We start from the raw sequence: 21,766 nt of genomic DNA on the forward strand, positions 1-21,766 counted from the left end.
CCCACCCATAAGTGGGATTTCAATTGATTTTCATTACGGGGTATTTTGATTTCCTAGGTATAGGAAATGATATATAATATCTTGAAATTATTATTTAATCCTTATATTTCTATTAGGTTTTTATTACTTATTTTTGTATTTATTAAATAAATATTATTTTTTAATCTTATTATTTAGCTAAAAATAAAACTCTTAAATCACATTCTTTTAAAATAAACATAAAAAAAATATTTTAAAACATGTGTAAGGGTATTATTATCAAAATTTTCATTTATTTTTTCATTGTTATGTTGGAATATAAACAAATAATCATTTTAAGCTTATAATATTCCTAGTGTATTCAAATAGGAAAATTGAAATCACCAAATTCATACTTACTAAAGGAGAAATAAAAATGAAAACAAAATATTTATTTTCATTCCCCATTCTTACACACCAAACATGATCTTATAGTTTATCCATGGAAATATCTCAATCTAACCCATTACATAGAAGTGTGGGGAAGACGTACTAATGTCTTGTGTGTGTTGGAACATTAAAGCTAAAGATAGTCTAATCTCTCGTTCTTTATCTTCTATTTTGCAAATATATCCTATTGATTGACTTAGTCCGAAACTGAATTAAGAGCATTCACATAGGATTAAAAGGTTTGTAAAGATTAAACGTATAAAATCTAACTTAATTAAAAGTTTTAAAGATGTGAACATTTGTTGCTAAAGATGCAACAAGTGGGTCATTCCATCTTGATACCCCGGTTAATTAGCTAAATACACTCTAATCCTTTTTCCCAAAAGCAAAATAGAGTGAGGCAAGGTAAGAAAGCGGAATCCCATACCCGCTCCATAACTCTCCATTGTGTTATTCTAAATTTTAAATTATATAAAAAAATATAATTTATATATAAACAAAGTAAGTATTTCACAAAATTTTATATTTTGTTGTTTATAAGAAATAATATTGAATTTTTATTTTATATGTTTAAGAAGGTTAAAGTGAAAAAAAAGTTAATTCAATCAAATTTTATTTCCATTTATATACAAAGGTGGAATAGTATAATAATCAAATGCATCTTAGGTTTTAAAAAATAAAATTTCAAACCTATCTCCTCCAAGCCTTTTCCATGCTCCATTAGAGCAAGGTTGGACTTTGTCTATCATCCTAATGTCGGTCTATATACACATTCTATTTTCGATCATTTGTGTAGATATGTAGGCTATATTTGGTTTTCAAAAGATTTGAAGAAAGAGGAAAAGTATAATAAAATAAAAAGTGAAGAAAAATAAAAAATAGATTTAAAGTCAATAAATTATTTTTATATACTATTTTATTTTGTTTTCACTTATTTAACTCTTCTACATAAAGATTAAATGATTTAAAAATATACAAATTTATTAATAATTTAAAGTATATCTGACTTTCTTTTCTTTGTACTTTCTGAAACCAAACGTTCATAGCCATAATGATTTAAATGTCTATTTCAAAATTTTAAGAGATTTGAATATTGTATTTCGATACCTCTTTCAATTGCTCCTTACAAGAAATTAAAATTAGGGGTAGATTTTTTAATTTTATTTCATAAATCAACTAGAACTAACTAATATATAAGTCTAAACAAATGCATTTCTTGTACCCAATTTGAATTTACAAGCTTAGCATTGGTGGTAATGGCTGGTGTTCTTGAGGTATAAAAAAAATAAAAAATTACTGAAAATTGACTCAATCCATATGGTAACAATTTAATAATCATATCTAAATGACTTAACAAGTGTATCACTATTTAATAAATGAGGTGGATTGACTTGTTTATAAACTGACGTGGATTACCCATAAACCTAGCAATACTGTTTACACTCTTTAAAATTTTAAATTTATATATAAAAGAATATTTTAGAAATACTTTTGAATTATTTTTAAGTTTTCTAAAGCTTAATTAATTTAATTAATTATTTTTAATTACAATATTTTTATATGATAGAAGATAAATTAAACTTTTAATTCTATACCTGTTTATAATTTTATTTCATTTTTATTATAATTTTTAAAATTTTTATAGTTATTTAAATATATAAAAGTTTATTTTATTTTTTATTTCATTTTTAAATTATAAAATATTTACAAATAAAAACTATCTTTAATTTATATAATTTTTAATATATAAAATTAGTAAATTTATATGGTTAAATGGTTCATAAAAGAGTGAGTACATATATAAACATGTCATTTTAAGGTGATTTTGTAACCAGGTGAACTGGATTAGACAGGTTGAGCCATCAAGCCAAAACATGACTCATTTATTGAGCAGGTTAAATGAGTGGATACAATTTTTATATAAACAATATTGAGTAGGTTAAATGAATTCATATCATTTCATATTGTCATGTGATGTCAAATTTGCCCCAAAATGGTTGAGTTAACCGTGTCAAAAGTCTTCAAAAATTTAAGAAAAAACGAGTAGTGGGACCTTACTAACCATAGGATTATACAATCTCTCTTGGTAAAAGAAACAAAGAAAAATCGGAGAAAGTATAAAAAAAAAACCATTTAATCATGACATGTGTTAAGGGACGAAGTCGATAAAGGTAGCAAGTTGTTGGCTACCTCAACCACGTCTTCTTCATATCTAAATCCATTACTCCTGCTCTCTCATAATTCTGAAACCTTAGAGCTTGCTTTACTTCAAATTCGTCTGTATTGACTGTTCATTTTCTTGCTCGTCTTCCTTTTCCTTTTCGCTTTTCTCATCCTATTTAGCCAATTTTTATAGCCCATTTATACGTGAATCAATCCATCTAACCTATTTAGCAGGTTGACCCATTTATGATTTATTTGTTGTTGGGCTCCCTTATATGTGGGGGAGTGGGCCCCACATGCTTGGGGCCCAAGTCAGTTGCATTAAAAAACATTAAAAAAAATGGGGGAAAAAAAACAGAGAGGAGAGAAGAAAGAGAAAAAAACACATCTGTCCAAATTTTATCAATAAGCTAATTATGCTTCATCTGTGGTTCGATTGAGTGAAAATTTGGAGGAAAGGTTCAAAACTCGAGTAGGAACAATATGAACGGTGAAGATCAGATTTTGAGCTTGGGAATTGGTGTTATTGCCCGTGAACAGTAGCGGTGTTTTTTTTTTCCTCCAATTTTTCTTTATTTCTTTTACCAAGAGAGATTATATAATTCAAGACTATATGTACTTTTGATGTATTTGGCAGCCTTTTGAAGACTTGTTATGATTTTCAAACCAACACCATGTGTTAAGGGACGAAGTCAATAAAGGTAGCAAGTTGTCACATCCTCATTCACACCTTTGATGACTTATCAATTCAACAAACCCTTTTTTTCTTCCTCATTTGTCAATATTAAATTTGATTTTTGTATTAGGATGTCTTAATCAATTATGTGAGCTAAATTAAAAGACATCATATGTAAAAAAAATAGGATTTCTTTATATCTAAAATGCATACAATCCCAGATAGAAGATTCAATCCCATTAAGGTTTAATGTAAATGTAGAAGTTAAAAATTAATTTGAGTAATATTTAGTTCTCTCACTAACCATAGGACAAAAACAAGGAAAGGGAGTAGGTGTAGAGAAGAAATTTAATCATGACATGTCTTTTTGTCAAAGCCCAGCATACAGTAGAAGGCGGCTACCAGAGAATTTCATTCCAAGAAAAAAATGCATTCACATGGTAGGGCCAGAAAAAAAAACCGACAACTCAAAGAAATTTGAATCAATCAAATTTACTATTCACATGGTAAGAATTGAAATGAGCACAAATAGATATATGAGTGCTTGGTCTTGTGTGAATTCATAAAAGAAATCAGCAGTTGCAGAGCCATGGCTGTACGGTCATTTGAGCAGCTTCTTAGCTTTCTTGTGCTTTTGCTGCTATGTGTCAAACTTGGCCTTGGAACCACTCTGGGGAAAGTTGGGTGCATAGAGGGGGAGAGACAAGCTCTCCTTAAGTTCAAACATGGCCTCATTGATGATTATGGCCTTCTTTCCTTGTGGGGAGATGAACAAGATAAAAGAGATTGCTGCCAATGGAGAGGAGTCCAGTGTAGTAATCGTTCAGGTCACGTCACCATGCTTCGTCTTCCTGCCCCGCCGATCGATGAATACGGTAATTACCAGTCTCTAAGAGGTGAGATACGTCCTTCACTGCTTGAATTGGAGCACTTGTATCATTTGGATCTCAGCTATAATGATTTTGAAGGCAAGCAAATACCTTCATTCCTTGGTTCTCTCAGCAAAATGCAGTACCTCAATCTCTCTCATGCCAATTTCACTCAAACTGTTCCCACTCAACTGGGAAATCTTTCCAACTTGCTTTCCCTTGACCTCAGCGGTAGTTATTATGAGTTGAATTCTGGGGACCTGGAGTGGCTTTCTCATCTTTCGTCTTTAAGATTCCTTGACCTGAGTTTGGTTGATCTTGGTGCAGCCATCCACTGGTCACAAGCAATTAATAAACTCCCTTCTCTCGTTCACTTAAACTTAAATGGTTGTGGCCTCCCTCCCTTCACCACTGGGTCTCTTTTCCATGCTAATTCCTCTGCCCCTCTTGTTTTCCTTGATCTTTCCAACAATTATCTGATCAATTCTTCAATATACCCATGGCTGTTCAACTTCAGTACCACTCTTGTTCATCTGGATCTCTCTAGCAATGATCTAAATGGTTCGATTCCTGATGCTTTTGGGAACATGATTTCTCTTGCATATCTCGACCTCAGAGACTGTGCATTTGAAGGTGAGATTCCGCTTGCATTTGGGGACATGAATGTCCTTGAACTTCTTGATATCTCTGGAAATAGACTTTATGGGGAGATTCCAGACACATTTGGGAACATGACGCGTCTTACACATCTTGCTCTCTCTTCCAATCAACTTCAAGGAGGGATTCCGGGCGCAATTGGAGAGTTAGCTTCACTTGCATATCTTGAACTCTTTTACAATCAACTTGAAGGTCTTCCAAAGACTTTTGGTAGAAGTCTTGTTCATGTTGATATCTCCTCTAATCAACTACGGGGTTCAATTCCAGATACAGTTGGGAACATGGTTTCTCTTGAAGAACTCTATCTCTCTCACAATCAACTTGAAGGTGAGATTCCAAAATCCTTTGGTAGAAGCCTTGTTATTCTTGATCTCTCATCGAATCGACTACAGGGCTCAATTCCAGATACAGTTGGGAACATGGTTTTTCTTGAAAGGCTCTCTCTCTCTGTGAATCAACTCCAAGGTGAGATTCCAAAATCCTTCAGTAATTTATGTTATTTGGACGAATTAGAGTTGGATAGCAACAATCTCACTGGACAACTTCCACAAGACTTGTTGGCTTGCGCAAATGGCACATTAAGGACTTTGTCTTTGTCTAATAACCGGTTCAGAGGATTAGTTCCTTATCTTACTGGATTTTCAGTCTTGGAAAGGTTATATCTTGATTATAATCAACTAAATGGAACTTTACCTGAAAGTATTGGGCAACTAGCCATGCTTACTTGGTTTGATATTGGTTCAAATTCATTGCAAGGTGTCATCTCTGAAGCTCATTTCTTTAATCTATCCAACTTGTATCGTTTAGACTTATCTTACAACTCTCTCACTTTCAACATGAGCTTGATGTGGGTTCCTCCATCTCATCAATTGGGTTCTCTGCTATTAGCCTCCTGCAAATTGGGACCTCGTTTTCCTAGCTGGCTTCAAACTCAAAGGCATTTGACAGAGCTTGATCTTTCCAATTCTGACATTTCAGATGTCCTCCCAGACTGGTTTTGGAATTTAACTTCCAATATCAATACCTTAAATATTTCCAACAATCAGATCAGAGGGGTCTTACCCAATTTATCATCACGATTTGGTACTTATCCTGACATTGATATAAGCTCAAACAGTTTTGAGGGTTCAATACCACAACTTCCTTCTACTGTGACAAGGTTGGATCTTTCCAATAACAAGTTATCAGGGTCCATTTCTTTGTTGTGTACAATTGCTAATTCGTATTTGGTCTATCTTGACCTCTCAAACAACTCATTAACAGGGGCGCTGCCCAATTGTTGGCCACAGTGGGCAAGTTTGGTAGTCCTTAATTTGGAAAATAATAAATTTTCTGGGAAGATTCCAAATTCATTGGGCTCTTTGCAATTGATTCAAACATTACATTTGCGCAACAACAATTTAACGGGAGAATTGCCTTCATCTTTGAAGAATTGTACAAGTTTAAGGCTTATTGATTTGGGAAAAAATAGGTTATCAAGGAAAATCCCTCTATGGATAGGAGGATGCCTTCCAAATTTGACTATTCTAAGCCTACGATCTAATCGATTCAGTGGAAGTATATGTTCAGAGCTATGTCAATTGAAAAAAATTCAGATATTAGACCTCTCAAGTAATGATATATCAGGTGTTATACCAAGATGCCTTAATAATTTCACTGCCATGACTAAGAAAGGGAGTTTGGTTGTTGCTCATAATTATTCATTTGGGTCTTATGCTTATAAAGGCCCATTAAAGTTTATGAATGAGTCCTACGTTGATGAGGCATTGATTAAATGGAAAGGAAGTGAATTTGAGTATAAGAATACTCTTGGACTTGTAAGGAGTATTGACCTTTCAAGCAACAATCTATTGGGGGAGATTCTGAAAGAGATTATTGATCTTCTTGAGTTAGTTTCATTAAACTTATCAAGAAACAATTTGACTGGATTGATCCCTATAACAATTGGTCAATTGAAGTCATTAGAGGTTCTTGATTTGTCTCAAAATGAACTTTTTGGTGAAATTCCAACTAGCCTTTCGGAAATAAGTCGTCTCAGTGTCTTAGATCTCTCTGACAATAACTTATCTGGTAAAATTCCAAAAGGTACTCAACTTCAAAGCTTCAATACTTATTCTTATAAGGGAAATCCTACACTTTGTGGACTACCCCTTTTGAAAAAGTGTCCAGAAGATAAAATGGAGGAAGATTCTCCAATTGGTAGCATTGAAGACAAAATTCAGCAAGATGGAAATGACATGTGGTTTTATATTAGCATTGCTCTTGGATTCATTGTTGGATTTTGGGGAGTGTGTGGAACTTTACTACTCAATAACTCATTGAGATATGCCTATTTCAGCTTCTTGAATAAAATCAAAGATTGGTTTTATGCGACTATAGCAATAAATATGGCTAGAGTAAGAAGAAGTCTTCGAAGCTAAATGGTACAACTCTCACTCTCTTACCCTCTCTCTTATTTGTACTTGTTTCAAAGGCCAATGGTTGTGAAAGAAAAGTAGGCCTTAACTATTATTTTTGGGATAAATAATTTTAAAGTTCATAAACCAAGAATATTGCTTATGAAAATGTTCTTTCCATTGAACCGACTAAAGAGATTTTTTCAAACTAATGAACATTGCTTTTTTACTTTGTTTTGCAGGATCTCAACTCCTTTTTCTTCTCATATTAGCATGTTGTGGTGTATTATCTAATGTGGGATAGATGTATGTTTGAATGCAAATAGCTTGGTCCTTTCAAGTTCTCCTTCTATAATTGATTTTGGGATTTAATAGGTTTCTTGCTTTATTTTGATGATTGTTTATACTCTTAAGATGATTTTTTATCTTTTATTTAGAGATTTGTGGACACATTATTTATAATCTTCGTTATGTAATGCTACTATTTTGTGTTTTGATGCTTTATAATTCATCCAAATAGTATTGTAAAAAGATATGAAGGTATATTATTGTTAGACTTTCTAATTAAAATTAATATTTCTTTCATTCCAAAACAAGTTAATTTCATTCATTAAATTTGAACAAAATAAAAGACAATGTTATTTGGTTATATATAACATAAGTTTTCATTGAATTATTGATAGTCAAATCATAAATTGAACATTAAGGAAAGAAGAAAAGTAATTATGACATTTTTTCTCTCTCTATTTCTTTGCTAACTCTTACAAATGCAAAAGCTCTTTCTTTCTAATCTCTAAAGTTTTTTCTCACATGAAGTTATCTTATTACGGAGAAACAAAAGTGGATCAATGAAATTAATAATGAAAACAAGATGTAAAAGAAGAATATAAACAAATCCAAAAAAGACACTAATAATTTACATGGTTTGGTAGTTTGCCTCCATTCATGATAGTAGCAAGATCGTTGGGAACCCTAAATTACTTTGTTTCCATGTCCTAGATCTCATAAGGTATGCATATGTATATATATATATTGTTGGGAATCATGAATTACTCTATTCTCACGCCTTGGATCTTGTAAGGTGCATGCATTTATCCCTAGGCGTCTCTAAATCTATCACAATGGAAAATAATGGCTTCAAAACCATTTTAGAATAATGATCTAGAGATTTGAAACTCATACCTAGATCTGGATGTTCCCAAATCAAAATCCATTTGATGAAGATGAAGCTTAAAAAGTTTAGAGGTCTCGTATACCCAAGATCTTCCACCCGATGACTTGAACCATGATCTTTGCATTCCAAAGTGTAGGCTTTGGAATGGAGAAAGCTATGACTCTCTCTTTCTCTCTATGGAGGTGGAAAACGAATCTTATCAAAAAGTGATTGAAACCCTAAACCCTAAAGGAGTATTTATAGGGTTCCCTTACTAGGCTTAAGTAACTTGAGCCCATTAAGGCTTGGGTCACTTAACTTAGCCTAAAATAGGCCCTAATTGATTAATTAACCAACCTAATTTAGAGATCTTATTCACTATCCTTTGTGTAACCTTACATAATTATCAAAATACCCTTATGCAAAAGAGTGAACCTAAAGTCAATCCAACCTTCATAAACTATGTCATCATGATAACTAAGACCCATAAGAGTATTGGCTCCCTTATAATCTAATTTTGAAGTTGATTTAACATTCCACTAAAGAGAATCATCTACACTCCAATGTCCTATGTAAATAACAATAAGATGAAGTTTAGGTTCGTGACCTACTATCCACTACATGTAGACTCCCCATGAACTAGTGTTCATAATCTAACAAGGTAGTGCTATCACCTATCAAGATTACTTCTCAAATCCTTGAGCTATAGATCCCACTTGTTATGTGATCAATTGATATACTTTAACTCCAATAAGCATATGTCAAATTCCACTAAAAGAATTACTTTGACCATAGATTTCATGGTCACATGTCCTTTAAATCACCCAAGGGGACACACCATCTCAGTCTATGAGATATCATGTTGCCTCTATTAAGAATGCTTGTTGCCATTAGTATCCATCAATAGTGACCCAATCCATAAGATATATGACCACTTTAGGATCCCGCCCATAGGTCAAAGCCTCCTATGATTTTGACATAAGCTCAATATCCTTTCATAGAGGTTTTTAATTGTGCCAACATTTAAGTGTTTGATAGAGGTTTTTTGGTTTAAGCATATTTTAAAAAATCCAAGGATACAAGAAATTTAGCTTCTTCAACCTTTTAAAATTTGAAAAGAGTTTCAAACGACATAAAAAGTAAATTTTTTGTTTTTTCTATCGAGTTTTTTATATTTTAAAAATAAAAAATAAGAAATTTATCAAACATACACCCAAGCTTTAAAAGTGGTTTGAATAATTTGATTATTAAATTATTATGAATATGTGTAATAACCAAAATAAACGCCAGGATGCTAAAATTTTAAACAATTTCTCATACTTCAATGTCAGAATGACCCTTTAATTAAATAAATTATTATATGATTTAAAAATTAATGCTTGATATTTTTATTTTCATTTTCCTTTTTTTAACATAATTCAAGTACATTTATTTGAAATAACGATTTTTGGCATTTTATATTTTACAATGAGTAGTATAACATATAATAAATACTATTGAATATGGATCCTGTATTGAGCCACCCTTAGATGAAAGGGTGACATAAAACCTATAAATGATATAGAATATTGCCCGGACCATTTCCAAACCATAAGATAAGAGGGAAAGACAAGTCATTTTCATGCCAAATTTGCCTAGGATTGCTCGAAAGTGCTAAGAAAAAGAAAAAAAAATGCTTAAAAAACATTTTTTTTTTTTTATATATATTTGATTTCGCTATAAAAATAGCAAAAAAATCAAATATAATTAAAATTAATAAAAAAAAAATTATGTATCTTTAAATTATTTAATCTTTATATAAAAAATAAAACTAAGTGAAATAAATATGAAATAACATATAAAAATAATTTATTAATTTTAAATTTATTTATATTTTCTTTTTACTTTTTCTTTTTTCTATTTTCTTTTCCTTATATTTCTCTTCAAATTTTAGACAACCAGACATAGCCTACATATTCATACACAAGAACGGGACTATGAAAATTGTTCTCCCTTTTCTAGGTCATGGAAATCATAATACAATACATTCCTCTCATTTTCTTTCTATATGGAAAAAATGGAACTCTTTCAAGTTCATTATACACAAACAGCTAACAAAATCAGCAGAATCAGAAATACCATTGTGGTCTCACTTCCACTTCTTTCTCAGTCAATTCCCGGTACTGGTACCACTCTCCTCCACCCTTCCCCACTGGAATTGGAGGCCTTAAAAATATCTCCACCGGCTTCGGAACTCGAATGGATAACTGCAGTTGTTTGGCAGTTTCTTCTAAATCTGAATCAGAAGTTCTGAGTGATCTGCCTATTGGTTCAACAGCAATCCATCCTAGGCCCGAGATTGCCAAATCACATGCAGGCCTGCCCAAGCATAAACTCGTAAATTTCTGATCAATGCACACAGAAAAGCAAAATCTAGTAATAATAACCATTAGCAAAATTATAGAAACCTGTCACTATCTTCAAATTTTATTTGCAGTTGGCGCTCTGTTTCAAGCTCTAACCAGTCTTCTGCTCTCTGTTTTCCAGTTGGCGGTGTCAAAAGAACTCCAAGTTCTTTCTGCATCAATCAGGTTTAAAGCTCCCATCACCCAGTACAGAAACATGACAACAAAAGGAGATATAAATGGATCAAAGAATATAATAGAACTAGTGGGCTTTTATGTAGGCCAAAGAAAGGAGGGTGCTACATGAATTTAGTTTATTTTATCGCATTTACCAGAATTCAGAACTTCTCCTACAACGCAAACAGACACAAGAAACAACAAGACATTGCATAATATTGAATTATATCTTTAGGATATCTAAGTGCTGTTTTAGTTTTAATTATTATCATAAGCTTGTGCACAAATGAAATCAGCTTCCAAATGGAGATATTGTGGGTGTTTTTTGTTGCTGTTTGTTTCCTTATGTGTTAGATTCCAAACCTATATTGTATACATGCAACATATGGGACAAATCAATGAACCCAGGAAACACATTTTCCAGCAGCAAGGTAAATGAATAATCTCATTTATGAATTTTCCAAGATCAAATGTTCATAAGCCAAATAAGGGCATTTACTTGAGAATAACCAAGACAATGACAGCACCAGACAATTATTTTCCAATTTCAAGGGTAGACAAGCTAAACAAAAGAGAATATTGAATCATTCCTTCTTCATTGTATGGAACACATAAAACCCGAAACCTCCACACAATAGAACCTAACACAATTTCTTGAAAATTAAAACAAAGTGATTAAAAAAAAAAGGAAGAAGATTCATAATTCAATTTTCTGCTTTTTCAAAGGATTTTCTCAGCAACTACACAAGGTATTCATGATTTCGTGTTATGCCTGCTAACCAAATGCCAACATTATATCTAATGAATACTTGGGTGACAGCAGCACATTACCACCACTTCGGCTATAAAGACCAACCAAGAGTGCTTTCCAGCATTTATACATCCATATTAAAATACTAATTCAGCTTTTGATTGTGACATAGGAAAATGTTCATGAAATCTTTGCAATATTTAACCCTTCCACCAATACATACATCCATGGCTCCAATTTAAGTTTGAAGAGTTGCTTCAACAAAGATTTTTAATATATTAAAAAGGTTGGCTGTAAAACTAAACTGCTAACCAAATGAGTAGTCTCAAGACACTCATTTAATGATATAGAAATTCTTGTGGTACATTGTAACCTATTTAGGCTGACTGCAAAAATTTTAAAATTAAAGAATATACAAGATCCAATCAACCTAAAATGCAGCTCAATATTACCTGGTAAAATTCATCTGCTTTGTCCGTCGGCACCATATGAATATTTAATGCCTTAGGCCCGTAGAATGTCAATCTTGTCTGTGGGAGAACCTGAAACATCAGAAAAACTAATATGTCAAAACTACATAATTCACCCATAACCAGTTTGATGACCATATGAAAGAGACAATGAGATCAAACCTTCACAATATCAATTCTCACAAGACCTCCCCAGAATATTGAAAACCCATTCAGTCCATTAGATTTAATTCTGCTCAATGTACTATCATCAAAGGCCACTTGAAAATTCTGTAGCAAAAGGAAAAACCTAAGCAAATAGAAACTGACAAGAAATCTCCAAGGAAACTTTGAAGAGAATGTACAGGAAAGCATTGGCCCCTGAGGCGACTTCGAGGAGCAAGGGCAGGTAGGTCTTCAGAATGAACAACAGCAGCTTGCCTATGATGAAGATGAACGCCAGGTGTGTCATATAATTTCTGTACAATGATGAAAAACCATGATTGGCATTGGTTTAGGCTTGGGTGAGCTGTTCATAAATAATACACTTTAAATTCTCTAATATTTAGGGAAGACCAAAGAAATATCAAAGTAGATCCTGTAAATGACCAAAGCAGCTCGTGCATGCATGTGTTGATGCTCTGTTAATATCATGGCCCAAATTCCAGAAAACCTAGAATTCGGCCCATGACCCAAGGTCAAAGGTTTTCACCCTAAGGGTTCCTCCTAATCCACATTGGCAGTTGACCAAAACGCTCTGAATTTTTTTTTTTTTCTCTATGCATAATCATGCTAGAGCTCCTTCCAACTAACAATCCAATTTATCAACATACTAACCACTACTCAAGAGCAACCAGATATAATAATTATCATTGAAGTCTAGAAAGAAGAGTTCACATTTGAGCAAATTAATCAAAATAAAGTCTCATTACAAAAATATAGTTTCAAAAATCTACCCATGTGAGGTGAATTAAAGAGGGAGTGAGATCCCTAAGGTGAAAGACCCAAAAATCTACCCCGAGAAGACTTCGAATGGGGAGTGTATTTGAGTATGGACACATATCCTTCGGTAAAAGCCCGAGAACGATAGTGCATTGTATGACTGTGTGCCACATATCCATATACATTTTATTTAATTGTTGAAAATTGTGAAATTGTTATAATTATAGAAACTAAAATATATGGGTTGATCAATGTTGGTGGAATGTTTCTTTTGTGTTCACTTGGAACTTAGTAATCCCAATTAACCCCTTGGGTGTAAGGCACCTTACTGAGCAATGTGGAATGCTCACCCCTTCCTTCTTATATCTTTTAAGATGTAGATGTGACTCCTGAGGATACATAGATGGGGTAGGGAGGGCTTCGGGATGCCCCAGGAGATTTTGGAGCGGCCTAGTGGATTGTAATGTATTTGTTATGTTGGCTTATTTTGGAACTTGTATTAGCAAACTTTGAAACTATATTTTTGTAATGAGATTTTATTTTGATTAATTTGCTCAAATGTGAACTCTTATTTCTAGACTTTAGTGATAATTATTATATCTGGTTACTCTTGAGTAGTGGTTAGTATGTTGATAAATTGGATTGTTAGTTGGAGGGAGCTCTAGCGTGATTATGCGTAGAGAAAAAAAAAATTCAAAGCATTTTGGTTGACTGCTAGCATGGATTAGGAGAAACCCTTAGGGTCAAACCTTTGACCTAGGGTCATGAGCCAAATTCTGGGTTTCCCGGAATTTGGGTCGTGACAGTTAAAGTTGAATCTCTATGTTTTATTTCACAAAGCATCTAAAGCTACAAAACTCATCCACTTGAATGAGGTCGACGAAGAAAATTGGCATTTCTCCATTAATGGATTAGTCCAGTATTTTCTTGAAATTATCATATTCTGAAGAGGTTCAAAAGACACCCTAGTTGAATCACAAAACCACCAATGCTTTCCTTTCTGGTTTATAGGAACTGGTGAACTGACACCAAAATTAGGATTCAGAACTACAGGAATGAAGCACAACAGACGAGAAAAAAAAAATTCTTCCAAATAAAAGACAGATAATTGAACAAAAAGGAACACTTGTGATGGGAAAAAACACAAATGAGAATGGCATATACCCCTCCACCTAGGAAAGCATCAATTTGAATTGGACCTAAGGTAGTTCCAGGAACAGCAGATTGTATCGGCTTGTATCTTTGTGCTGCTGCAGCAGCTGGATCCCTTTGGGCCATCATCTCTGATATCACAGAATTATAGTAAACCAAAGTAGGAAAAAAAATCCAATTCAGAAGTGAAACCATAATCAATAACAGTAAAAAGATGGCAAGAAGTAGGACATACTTAGACAGCATGCAGACAAATTGATATATGAGGTGTCTGATTACAATATTATGGTGAACATTATACTAACATAAACTCATAACTTAATCTCTAGCAACTCCTATTTAATTGTCAATCATAAAAAGTTCTACTAAATTTGCTCATTATAATAAATTTTTTTTAATAAAAGATTGCTATAACTATAATAAGACGGACCTATTTTCTTAACATTACAATCACATTATCCTAATATTTGAAACTTACACATTTAATGCATCCAAGTCCATGTGACATAGTAATTAGCAGATAAAAGTTTATATAATCAATAGTCTGATGCTAAATGTGCACAAACCATGTGTGTGAATGGTTTTTTATTTATTTTATATATATATTATTTATTTATTTTTGATAGGGGGGGATGCACCAGGAAAAGACGAGGAAGAAAAAGCCCCACACACTTCTACACCCCTAATCCAAACTTTTGTTAGCTTTCAAAAATAACAACGTTAGCTTTCAAAAAGTGAGCTTATACTAGATAAAAGGCTAAGCCTATTAAACCCATAATAAAGGAGGTTCCCCTCAACTCAACAAAGAGAACATGTCAAATCAACAGCATAAACTCACTTAGTAGAGCATTGATGAATGCAGATTTTCCAACATTAGCTGAGCCCTGTAGGAATAATGACATTAAACATTCACAGGATGTCCTTATAAAACATACTTATGGAAGTTAAATTTCAACAAAATCAAAGCAAAAATCACTGATAATTAGATTTTGAAGCCAGCAGTTTAAGGACAAAAGGACCAGCAAACAAATGAAAAGCAAAACTGAAGTAACCTCTCTACATGCCACTTCATCATATAATTATCTCAAAACAACAGGTAGAAATCCTGCAACTAAACCTTCAATTTACAACAGGCATATGAAGAACAAGCAGGTTAAAAACAAAAGAATAAGTCAAATTATTTGAAAATGAAAATAGCCAAGGTGGCAAAACTAAACTCAAACTATTTGATAATGAAGATCAAAAAACATGGATTCACAAGGCATATATCTATTTATATAATGATGATCTGAACTTGAATTTTAGAACAATGAGAAAACATGATCAGAACATACAGAAAAATAATAAACACTTTTGATGAATGTTGCAACTAAATAAACAAATGCCAATTTGACTTCGTTAAACCTAGCGGTATTTTTGCTATTACATAAATCAATATCAATCTTGCATGATTCAATCTGAGAATCATTAGCCATTACCAAGATGTATGCAACAGATCCATGAGACAAAACCCATATCCAGAGGATTTCTTTGCCATATAGTACTGGATCTTGAGATAAAAACTGAATGACTAATATCATGATCCAATGGTTTAAAGGATTTCTTTTGCTTTAAAAAATAATAATACTTTAAACAACTTTTGGAGAGGGCTTCTCTTTTCCAATCATTAAACTCCTTAGAAGGAGAAATGGGATTCCATTTCCATAAGCATCTTGAGCTGCAAGTCCAAAAAGAATATTATCAATTAACTAATACCAAATTGACATCTAATGGGAGCACAGACTTAAGGGAGCTTAAATAATTCACTTCGTATCATTATTGTGATGTCACCATTGGTAACTATTAGCGGATCTTTAGATTTGAAGATTTGAATTAGTTTAGAAGTCAAACTTTGTATTTTTAGGAGATTTAAATTAATTTCCTGATTTCTTAGGATTCTATAGGTTTCCTATTTTTCTGGCCTTCTTTACCAAATGTACACATATATATACACTTTTTCCAAGCAATAAAGATACTTTTCTCAGCAATTCTTTTCATAGTATCAGAGCTGTTGAACTAGGGTTCTTCTTTTCTTTTCTAGAGACGTTTGTACCTATTTTATTCTCAGCACTTGGCTGAAGAATTCCTTTTTTCTGGGTCCAACATCTGTGTAACAAGATCTTAGTACTTGGACTGAGATTTTTTCTCTCTCTGCTTTCATCTTCTTTATCCCCATGTGCTCTTTTCTCTAAAAAATGTCGGAAGGATCTAGGACGACATCTCCTGAGGTTTCTTCAAACCCAAACAGATTGAATGGAAGCCTTGACAACCCTACACTTTAGATCACTACAAAGAAATTGAATGGAAAAAAATTTCTAGAGTAGTCTCATTCCACGAAGCTGTTTCTGAGGAGCAAGAAGAAGATGGGCTACATTTTGGGAATGATTAAGGCTCCCAAAACTACTGATCCTCTCTTTGAATCATGAGACTCTAAGAACTCCATGATCGTGTCTTGGCTTCTTAATTCTATGCAACCCGAGATAGGGAAGCTATTCTTATTTCTGTCTATAGCTAGGATATCTGGGATGTCAGGTATAACCCAACCTATTATTTGCATGACATCAGTCCTAAAGCATGTTCCTTAGATTGTTGACTTTGGAGCAAGTGATCATATGACTCAAGAGTCAAAACTCTTTAACTCATATCCCTTGCTCTAGAAAACAGAAGGTTGTCGTGGCAAACGGCTCGAATATACCAATGCATGGAAAAGGGAGTATAGCCATTAATAAAGACATTACTCGACTTTGCTTTACATGTTCCTGAGATATCAGCAAATTTGTTGTCCGTTAGCAAGCTTACAAAGTCTCAAAACTATTCAATAACATTTTTCTCAAATCAGTGTGTTTTTTAGGATCTTACTATAGGGAAGACGATTGGCAATGTTGAGGAAAGAGAGGGCCTATACTACCTAATTCCGCAAGATTAGGAGAACCAAACATACCAAGTGAAAGGAAGTCCCCAGAGAACGATAGATTAGGTTGCAACATGAAAAATTAGGAAATTTAAATTTTGCTTCTTTAAGAATAATGTACCCTGATTTGTTTAAGGGTTTTGATTTATCTTTTCTTAAGTGTGAAATTTGTGAACTTGCAAAGAGTCATCGTGTTCCATACTCGTTGAGAAATAATAGATGTGATTTTCCATTTTCTCTTATTCACATATGGGATCCTTCTAAGGTCACAAGTATGTCCAGGACAAGGTGGTTAATTAGTTTCATTGATGATTGCATTAGAGTGACCTAGATTTATTTGATGAGAAAAAAAATTGATGCTATAGGGATTTTCCAAACATTTTCACAAGATGATTAGTGTCCAATTTGATGCTAAAGTTAAGATCATTAGATCCGATAATAGAGGAGAATACTTTAGTGGATCTCTCAACATGTTTCTAATGGATAGTGGAATTGTTCATGAGTCATCATGCACAGATATACCTGAGTAGATGGCGTTGTTGAGCGTAAGAATAGACATCTTTTAGAAGTTACTCAATCACTTCTCTTTGCTAGGAATGTCCCAAAGATTCATTAGGCTAATGCTGTTTTAGTAGCAGCTTACTTAATAAATCGGATGCCTTCCAGAATACTTGCTAACCAGACACCCCTTGAATCACTTAAAGGGTTCCTTCCTATAGTGTGTTTTCCAAGCTCCATACCGTCAAAAGTCTTTGGGTCAGTTGTTTTTGTTCACATTCCAGCCAGGAGTCATTCAAAACTAGAACCGAGAGCCCTAAAGTGTTTATTTATGGGTTATTCACCTCATCAAAAGGGCCATATGTGCTACCATCCTCTAACTAAGAAAAAGTATGTTTCCTTAAATGTCACCTTTTTTGAGACACAAGGTTATTTTACTAGTCACAAGATATTTTTCCACTCCCAAAGTGGGAAGAAATCATAAGTGTTGATACGCAAGGTGGTGCTTCGGGTCAAGGGGAGAATGTAGAGAAGATAGAAACCCCTCTTGTACTTCCAACCACTGAAAATGAATCCAAACAGGTTCCTTTGGAGGTCTCATATCAGTTTCAAAGTCAAGAACCAACAGCTTCTACACACTCAGATCAGTTTCAGAGTCAAGAACCAGCAGCGTCTGCTGCTCAGATCAATTTCAGGGTAAAACACCAGCAGCTTCTGCAATTATAGATTTCCCTTTTCAAGTTTACTCTAGGAAGAACAAGCAAGCGGTGAATCAGGGAATAGGCTCTCTCTCTCCAAAGCATAGTCAATCTTTTAAACCCAAGGTAAGTCCTGAAACTTGCAATTTTCAAGAAAAACCTAGCTTTTCTATTGAGATTAATTGAGATCTTCCCATAGCTGTTAGAAAAGGGGTGCGAAGTTGTACAAAGCATCTTATTGCTCATTTTCTCTCTCATCAGAAAATTGACTCCAAGTAGTAGACTTTTGTAGAAAACTTGCCAAATGAGACTATCCTAAGGAATGTTAAAAAAGCTTTGAAAGATCCAACGTGGAAAGAGGCCATCAATGAGGAGATCAAAGCACTGTGGAAGAACAACACTTGGGAAGTGGCAGACTTACCCAAAGGGAAGAATACCGTGGGGTGCAAGTGGGTGTTTACAATCAAATACAACTCTAACAACACTATAGAGAGATACAAAGCACATCTAGTCGCGAAGGGATACACACAGAGTTATTGGATTGACTATCAAGAAACATTCGCTCCAGATGCCAAAATCAATTCCATTCGAGTCTTGTTGTCACTAGCAGCTAATAATGACTGGCCCTTACAACAATTAGATGTGAAGAATTCGTTCCTCCATGAAAATCTAGAAGAAGTATTTATGGATGCTCCTCTTGGTTTCTAAAAGTATTTCAGTGCTGGAAAGGTGTGCAAACTTAAGAAATCTCTCTATGGCTTGAAGCAATCACCTAGAGTTTGGTTCGAAAGATTTAGTAAGTCAATTATTCAATTTGGCTTCTGACAAAGTCAAGGTGATCATACTCTTTTTATTAAAAACAAGCTAAAAGGAAAACTAACAACCTTGATCGTGTATGTGGACGACATTATCTTGACAAGGAATGATGTTGAGGAGATGAAAATGATCAAGTTGAAGCTTGCCAAAGAATTCAAGATCAAAGATTTGGACAGTTTACGATTTTTCTTCGGCATTGAGGTGGCAAGATCAAAGAAAGGTATTTATGTGTCATGACAAAAATACATTATGGACCTCTTAAACGAGGTTGGAATGTTGGGGTACAAATTCGAAACTACACCCATCAATCCTAATCATAAGTTGGGTGCTAACCCTTTAGGCACACCTGTAGACAAGGAATAGTATCAATGATTGGTGGGAAAACTAATTTATTTGTCCCATACTCAACCTGACATAGCCGATGTCATTGGCCTTGTTAGCAAATTCATGTATGCTCCAATGAATTGTCATATGGAAGCAGTGAGCCACATTCTCAAGCACTTGAAGCATACTCCAGGCAAAGGTCTTATTTGAGAAACTCAACCACTATTGTGTTGAAGCCTATATTGATGTTGACTGGGGTGGCTCACTCATAGACAGGCGTTCTACATTCTCAAGTACTTGAAGCATACTCCAGGCAAAGGTCTTATTTGAGAAACTCAACCACTATTGTCTTGAAGCCTATATTGATGTTGATTAGGGTGGTTCACTCATAGCAAAGCATTCTACATCAGGCTACTACACCCTAATTGCTAGAAATTTGGTTACATGGAGTAAAAAACAGTAGGTGGTCTCTTGTTCCAATGCTGAATGGGATTTGTGAGCTATTATGGCTCAACACTCTTATGAAAGAACTACATGTAAAAGTGGATGAACCTATGAGATTGTATTGTGACAACAAGGCAGCAATAAGCATTGCATATAATCCAGTATAACATAACAGGACAAAGCACGTTGAGATTGATCAACACTTCACCAAGGAGAAGATCAACGAAGGGGTGATCTACACACCGTTCATAGCTTCTAAGTCACAACTAGCAGATATGTTTACTAAGGCCTTACCTTTGAACATCTATTCTCTCTTAATTGACAAGTTGGGTATATTGGACATCTTTGAACTAGCTTGAGGGGGAGTATTGGTGGATCTTTAGGATTTGAAGATTTGAATTAGTTTGGAAGTCAAACTCTGTACTTTTAGGAGATTTAAATTAGTTTCCTGATTTCTTGGGATTCTATAGGTTTCCTATTTTTCGGCCCTTCTTTACTAAATGTACACTTACATAAATACACTTTTTCTAAGCAATAAAAAATACTTTTCTCTACAATTCTTTTCAGTAACATGGCCAATAATATCTTTAGGCTTGTAAGACTATACTTGACAAAACCTCATATACAAATGTTTCCTGAAAAACCAATTTCTAGACCAATTGAAGGTAATTTCATCATGAACTAGCTTTGTCATTGGCTCAAAGTATTGGTTCAAACTTGATGTTCAGCTTTCTTGATATGTAAAAATTAAAGAAATGACTTGTGGTTTAAAGGGAAGAAAGCACTCAAATACAAAAAAGGAAAACGGGGAACAACTGTTTACATGGACAGGAAATCAATGATAAGGAAAGTCAAAAGAACTGGAACAGTATCCAAGAGGTAAAATTCAAGTTTCAGATATATTTTAGAACTAGTTGACAACAATGATGCATCAACCTTTGTATAGATAGAAAAGTATGGTATCTATCAAATAAATAAATAAATAAATAGATAGAAAAGTATAGTAAGTACAACTCTAAGTTGAATCAGTCACAAGTGACATTCAGTTTAACAATATGAGTGGATTTATCCTGATCTCTTGAGAGTGTGCAGTAATCTCGCAATCAATACTTTGTTTGAATGATAACAGTGACCTTATGGAGTTAAGTATGGTCTATTATTTTGACAAAGAGAACTACCCACAAAAGGATATATTATGACATCAGCCCTCATTAAATTATAGCAGCCTCAACTTTATTACTTTAACCCCAAATTTACAATCTTTCGTATGTGTGACATGTGCATGTGTTTGGGTCCTTTTGTTCAAAGACTAAACTAGGTTATAAAATGTGATGATGTTAGCTATAACCAAAAGTGCAGCCATTTAATTGAACAGGTTGAAAGTTGAGACTCCAATTTAACTCCTTAAGGGGAGATTGGAGTGGCTTAAGACTAAAAATGCTACTCCTATAACTAATAACTGGCACCAAACTAACAGCTAGATGCAATTATTGCTTGATTGAGAAAACCAAATGATGACAAGTCTTGTGCTTAAAGAACACAAGAATTTGACTTCAAATAGTTGAAAATGCTAGCAGATCTATACCTAAGTATTAACATTTTACAAGTGGAAAGTCAACTAATTCCACAACTAACTGAAGGAGCATGTTACCTAGTGTCATAGACTTTTGACTAAGATATTTAAACAAATTCTGAACTTCAATTTTTTAGGTTCAAGAAGGCAGACTTGTGTAACTCTTGTTTAAAGAGAAGCTGCTTAATTTTATTTCTGCATCGAGAGGCCATGCATCTCTTACTCTCCCTTATTTAAAGGCAATGCACAGAAAAAAAAAAAATGTAAATTAAGTGCACTTGCAGTC

The 21,766-nt window shown here is 33.7% G+C and overlaps 2 protein-coding genes across 4 annotated transcripts in view; one reads left to right on the plus strand and one right to left on the minus strand.

Moving 5' to 3' along the window:
* Positions 1 to 3,731: 3,731 nt before the first annotated feature.
* Positions 3,732 to 7,673, plus strand: LOC117908606 (receptor-like protein EIX2). 3 transcript variants are annotated; one of them, XM_034822259.1, is made up of 2 exons: positions 3,732 to 7,196; positions 7,412 to 7,673. In XM_034822259.1, the coding sequence occupies exon 1, from the start codon at positions 3,837 to 3,839 to the stop codon at positions 7,191 to 7,193; it is 3,357 nt and encodes a 1,118-aa protein (XP_034678150.1). In that variant the 5' UTR covers positions 3,732 to 3,836; the 3' UTR covers positions 7,194 to 7,196; positions 7,412 to 7,673. The 3 variants fall into 3 exon arrangements, with proteins under 3 accessions (XP_034678150.1, XP_034678151.1, XP_034678152.1); XM_034822260.1 differs by having other exon boundaries at positions 3,735 to 5,238; XM_034822261.1 differs by lacking the exon at positions 7,412 to 7,673 and having other exon boundaries at positions 3,735 to 5,238; positions 7,112 to 7,186.
* Positions 7,674 to 10,293: 2,620 nt separating this feature from the next.
* LOC117908764 (putative nitric oxide synthase) overlaps positions 10,294 to 21,766 on the minus strand; it is a 49,898-nt gene continuing 38,425 nt past the window's right edge. Inside the window, exons 7-13 of the mRNA XM_034822475.1 lie at positions 15,016 to 15,061; positions 14,190 to 14,308; positions 12,449 to 12,562; positions 12,267 to 12,374; positions 12,087 to 12,176; positions 10,770 to 10,879; positions 10,294 to 10,680 (exon numbers count right to left, since the gene is read on the minus strand). Of these exons, the coding sequence (XP_034678366.1) occupies positions 10,431 to 10,680; positions 10,770 to 10,879; positions 12,087 to 12,176; positions 12,267 to 12,374; positions 12,449 to 12,562; positions 14,190 to 14,308; positions 15,016 to 15,061 (837 nt within the window). The 3' untranslated portion in view covers positions 10,294 to 10,430. The remainder of the gene's footprint in view (positions 10,681 to 10,769; positions 10,880 to 12,086; positions 12,177 to 12,266; positions 12,375 to 12,448; positions 12,563 to 14,189; positions 14,309 to 15,015; positions 15,062 to 21,766) is intronic.

The sequence above is a fragment of the Vitis riparia genome, chromosome 19 (assembly GCF_004353265.1).
Source record: "Vitis riparia cultivar Riparia Gloire de Montpellier isolate 1030 chromosome 19, EGFV_Vit.rip_1.0, whole genome shotgun sequence".
In the NCBI taxonomy this organism is placed as follows: Eukaryota; Viridiplantae; Streptophyta; class Magnoliopsida; order Vitales; family Vitaceae; genus Vitis; species Vitis riparia.

Coding starts and splice junctions, on each gene's coding strand:
- LOC117908606 (XM_034822259.1), top strand. CDS start 3,837: ATGGCTGTACGGTCATTTGAGCAGCTTCTTAGCTTTCTTGTGCTTTTG.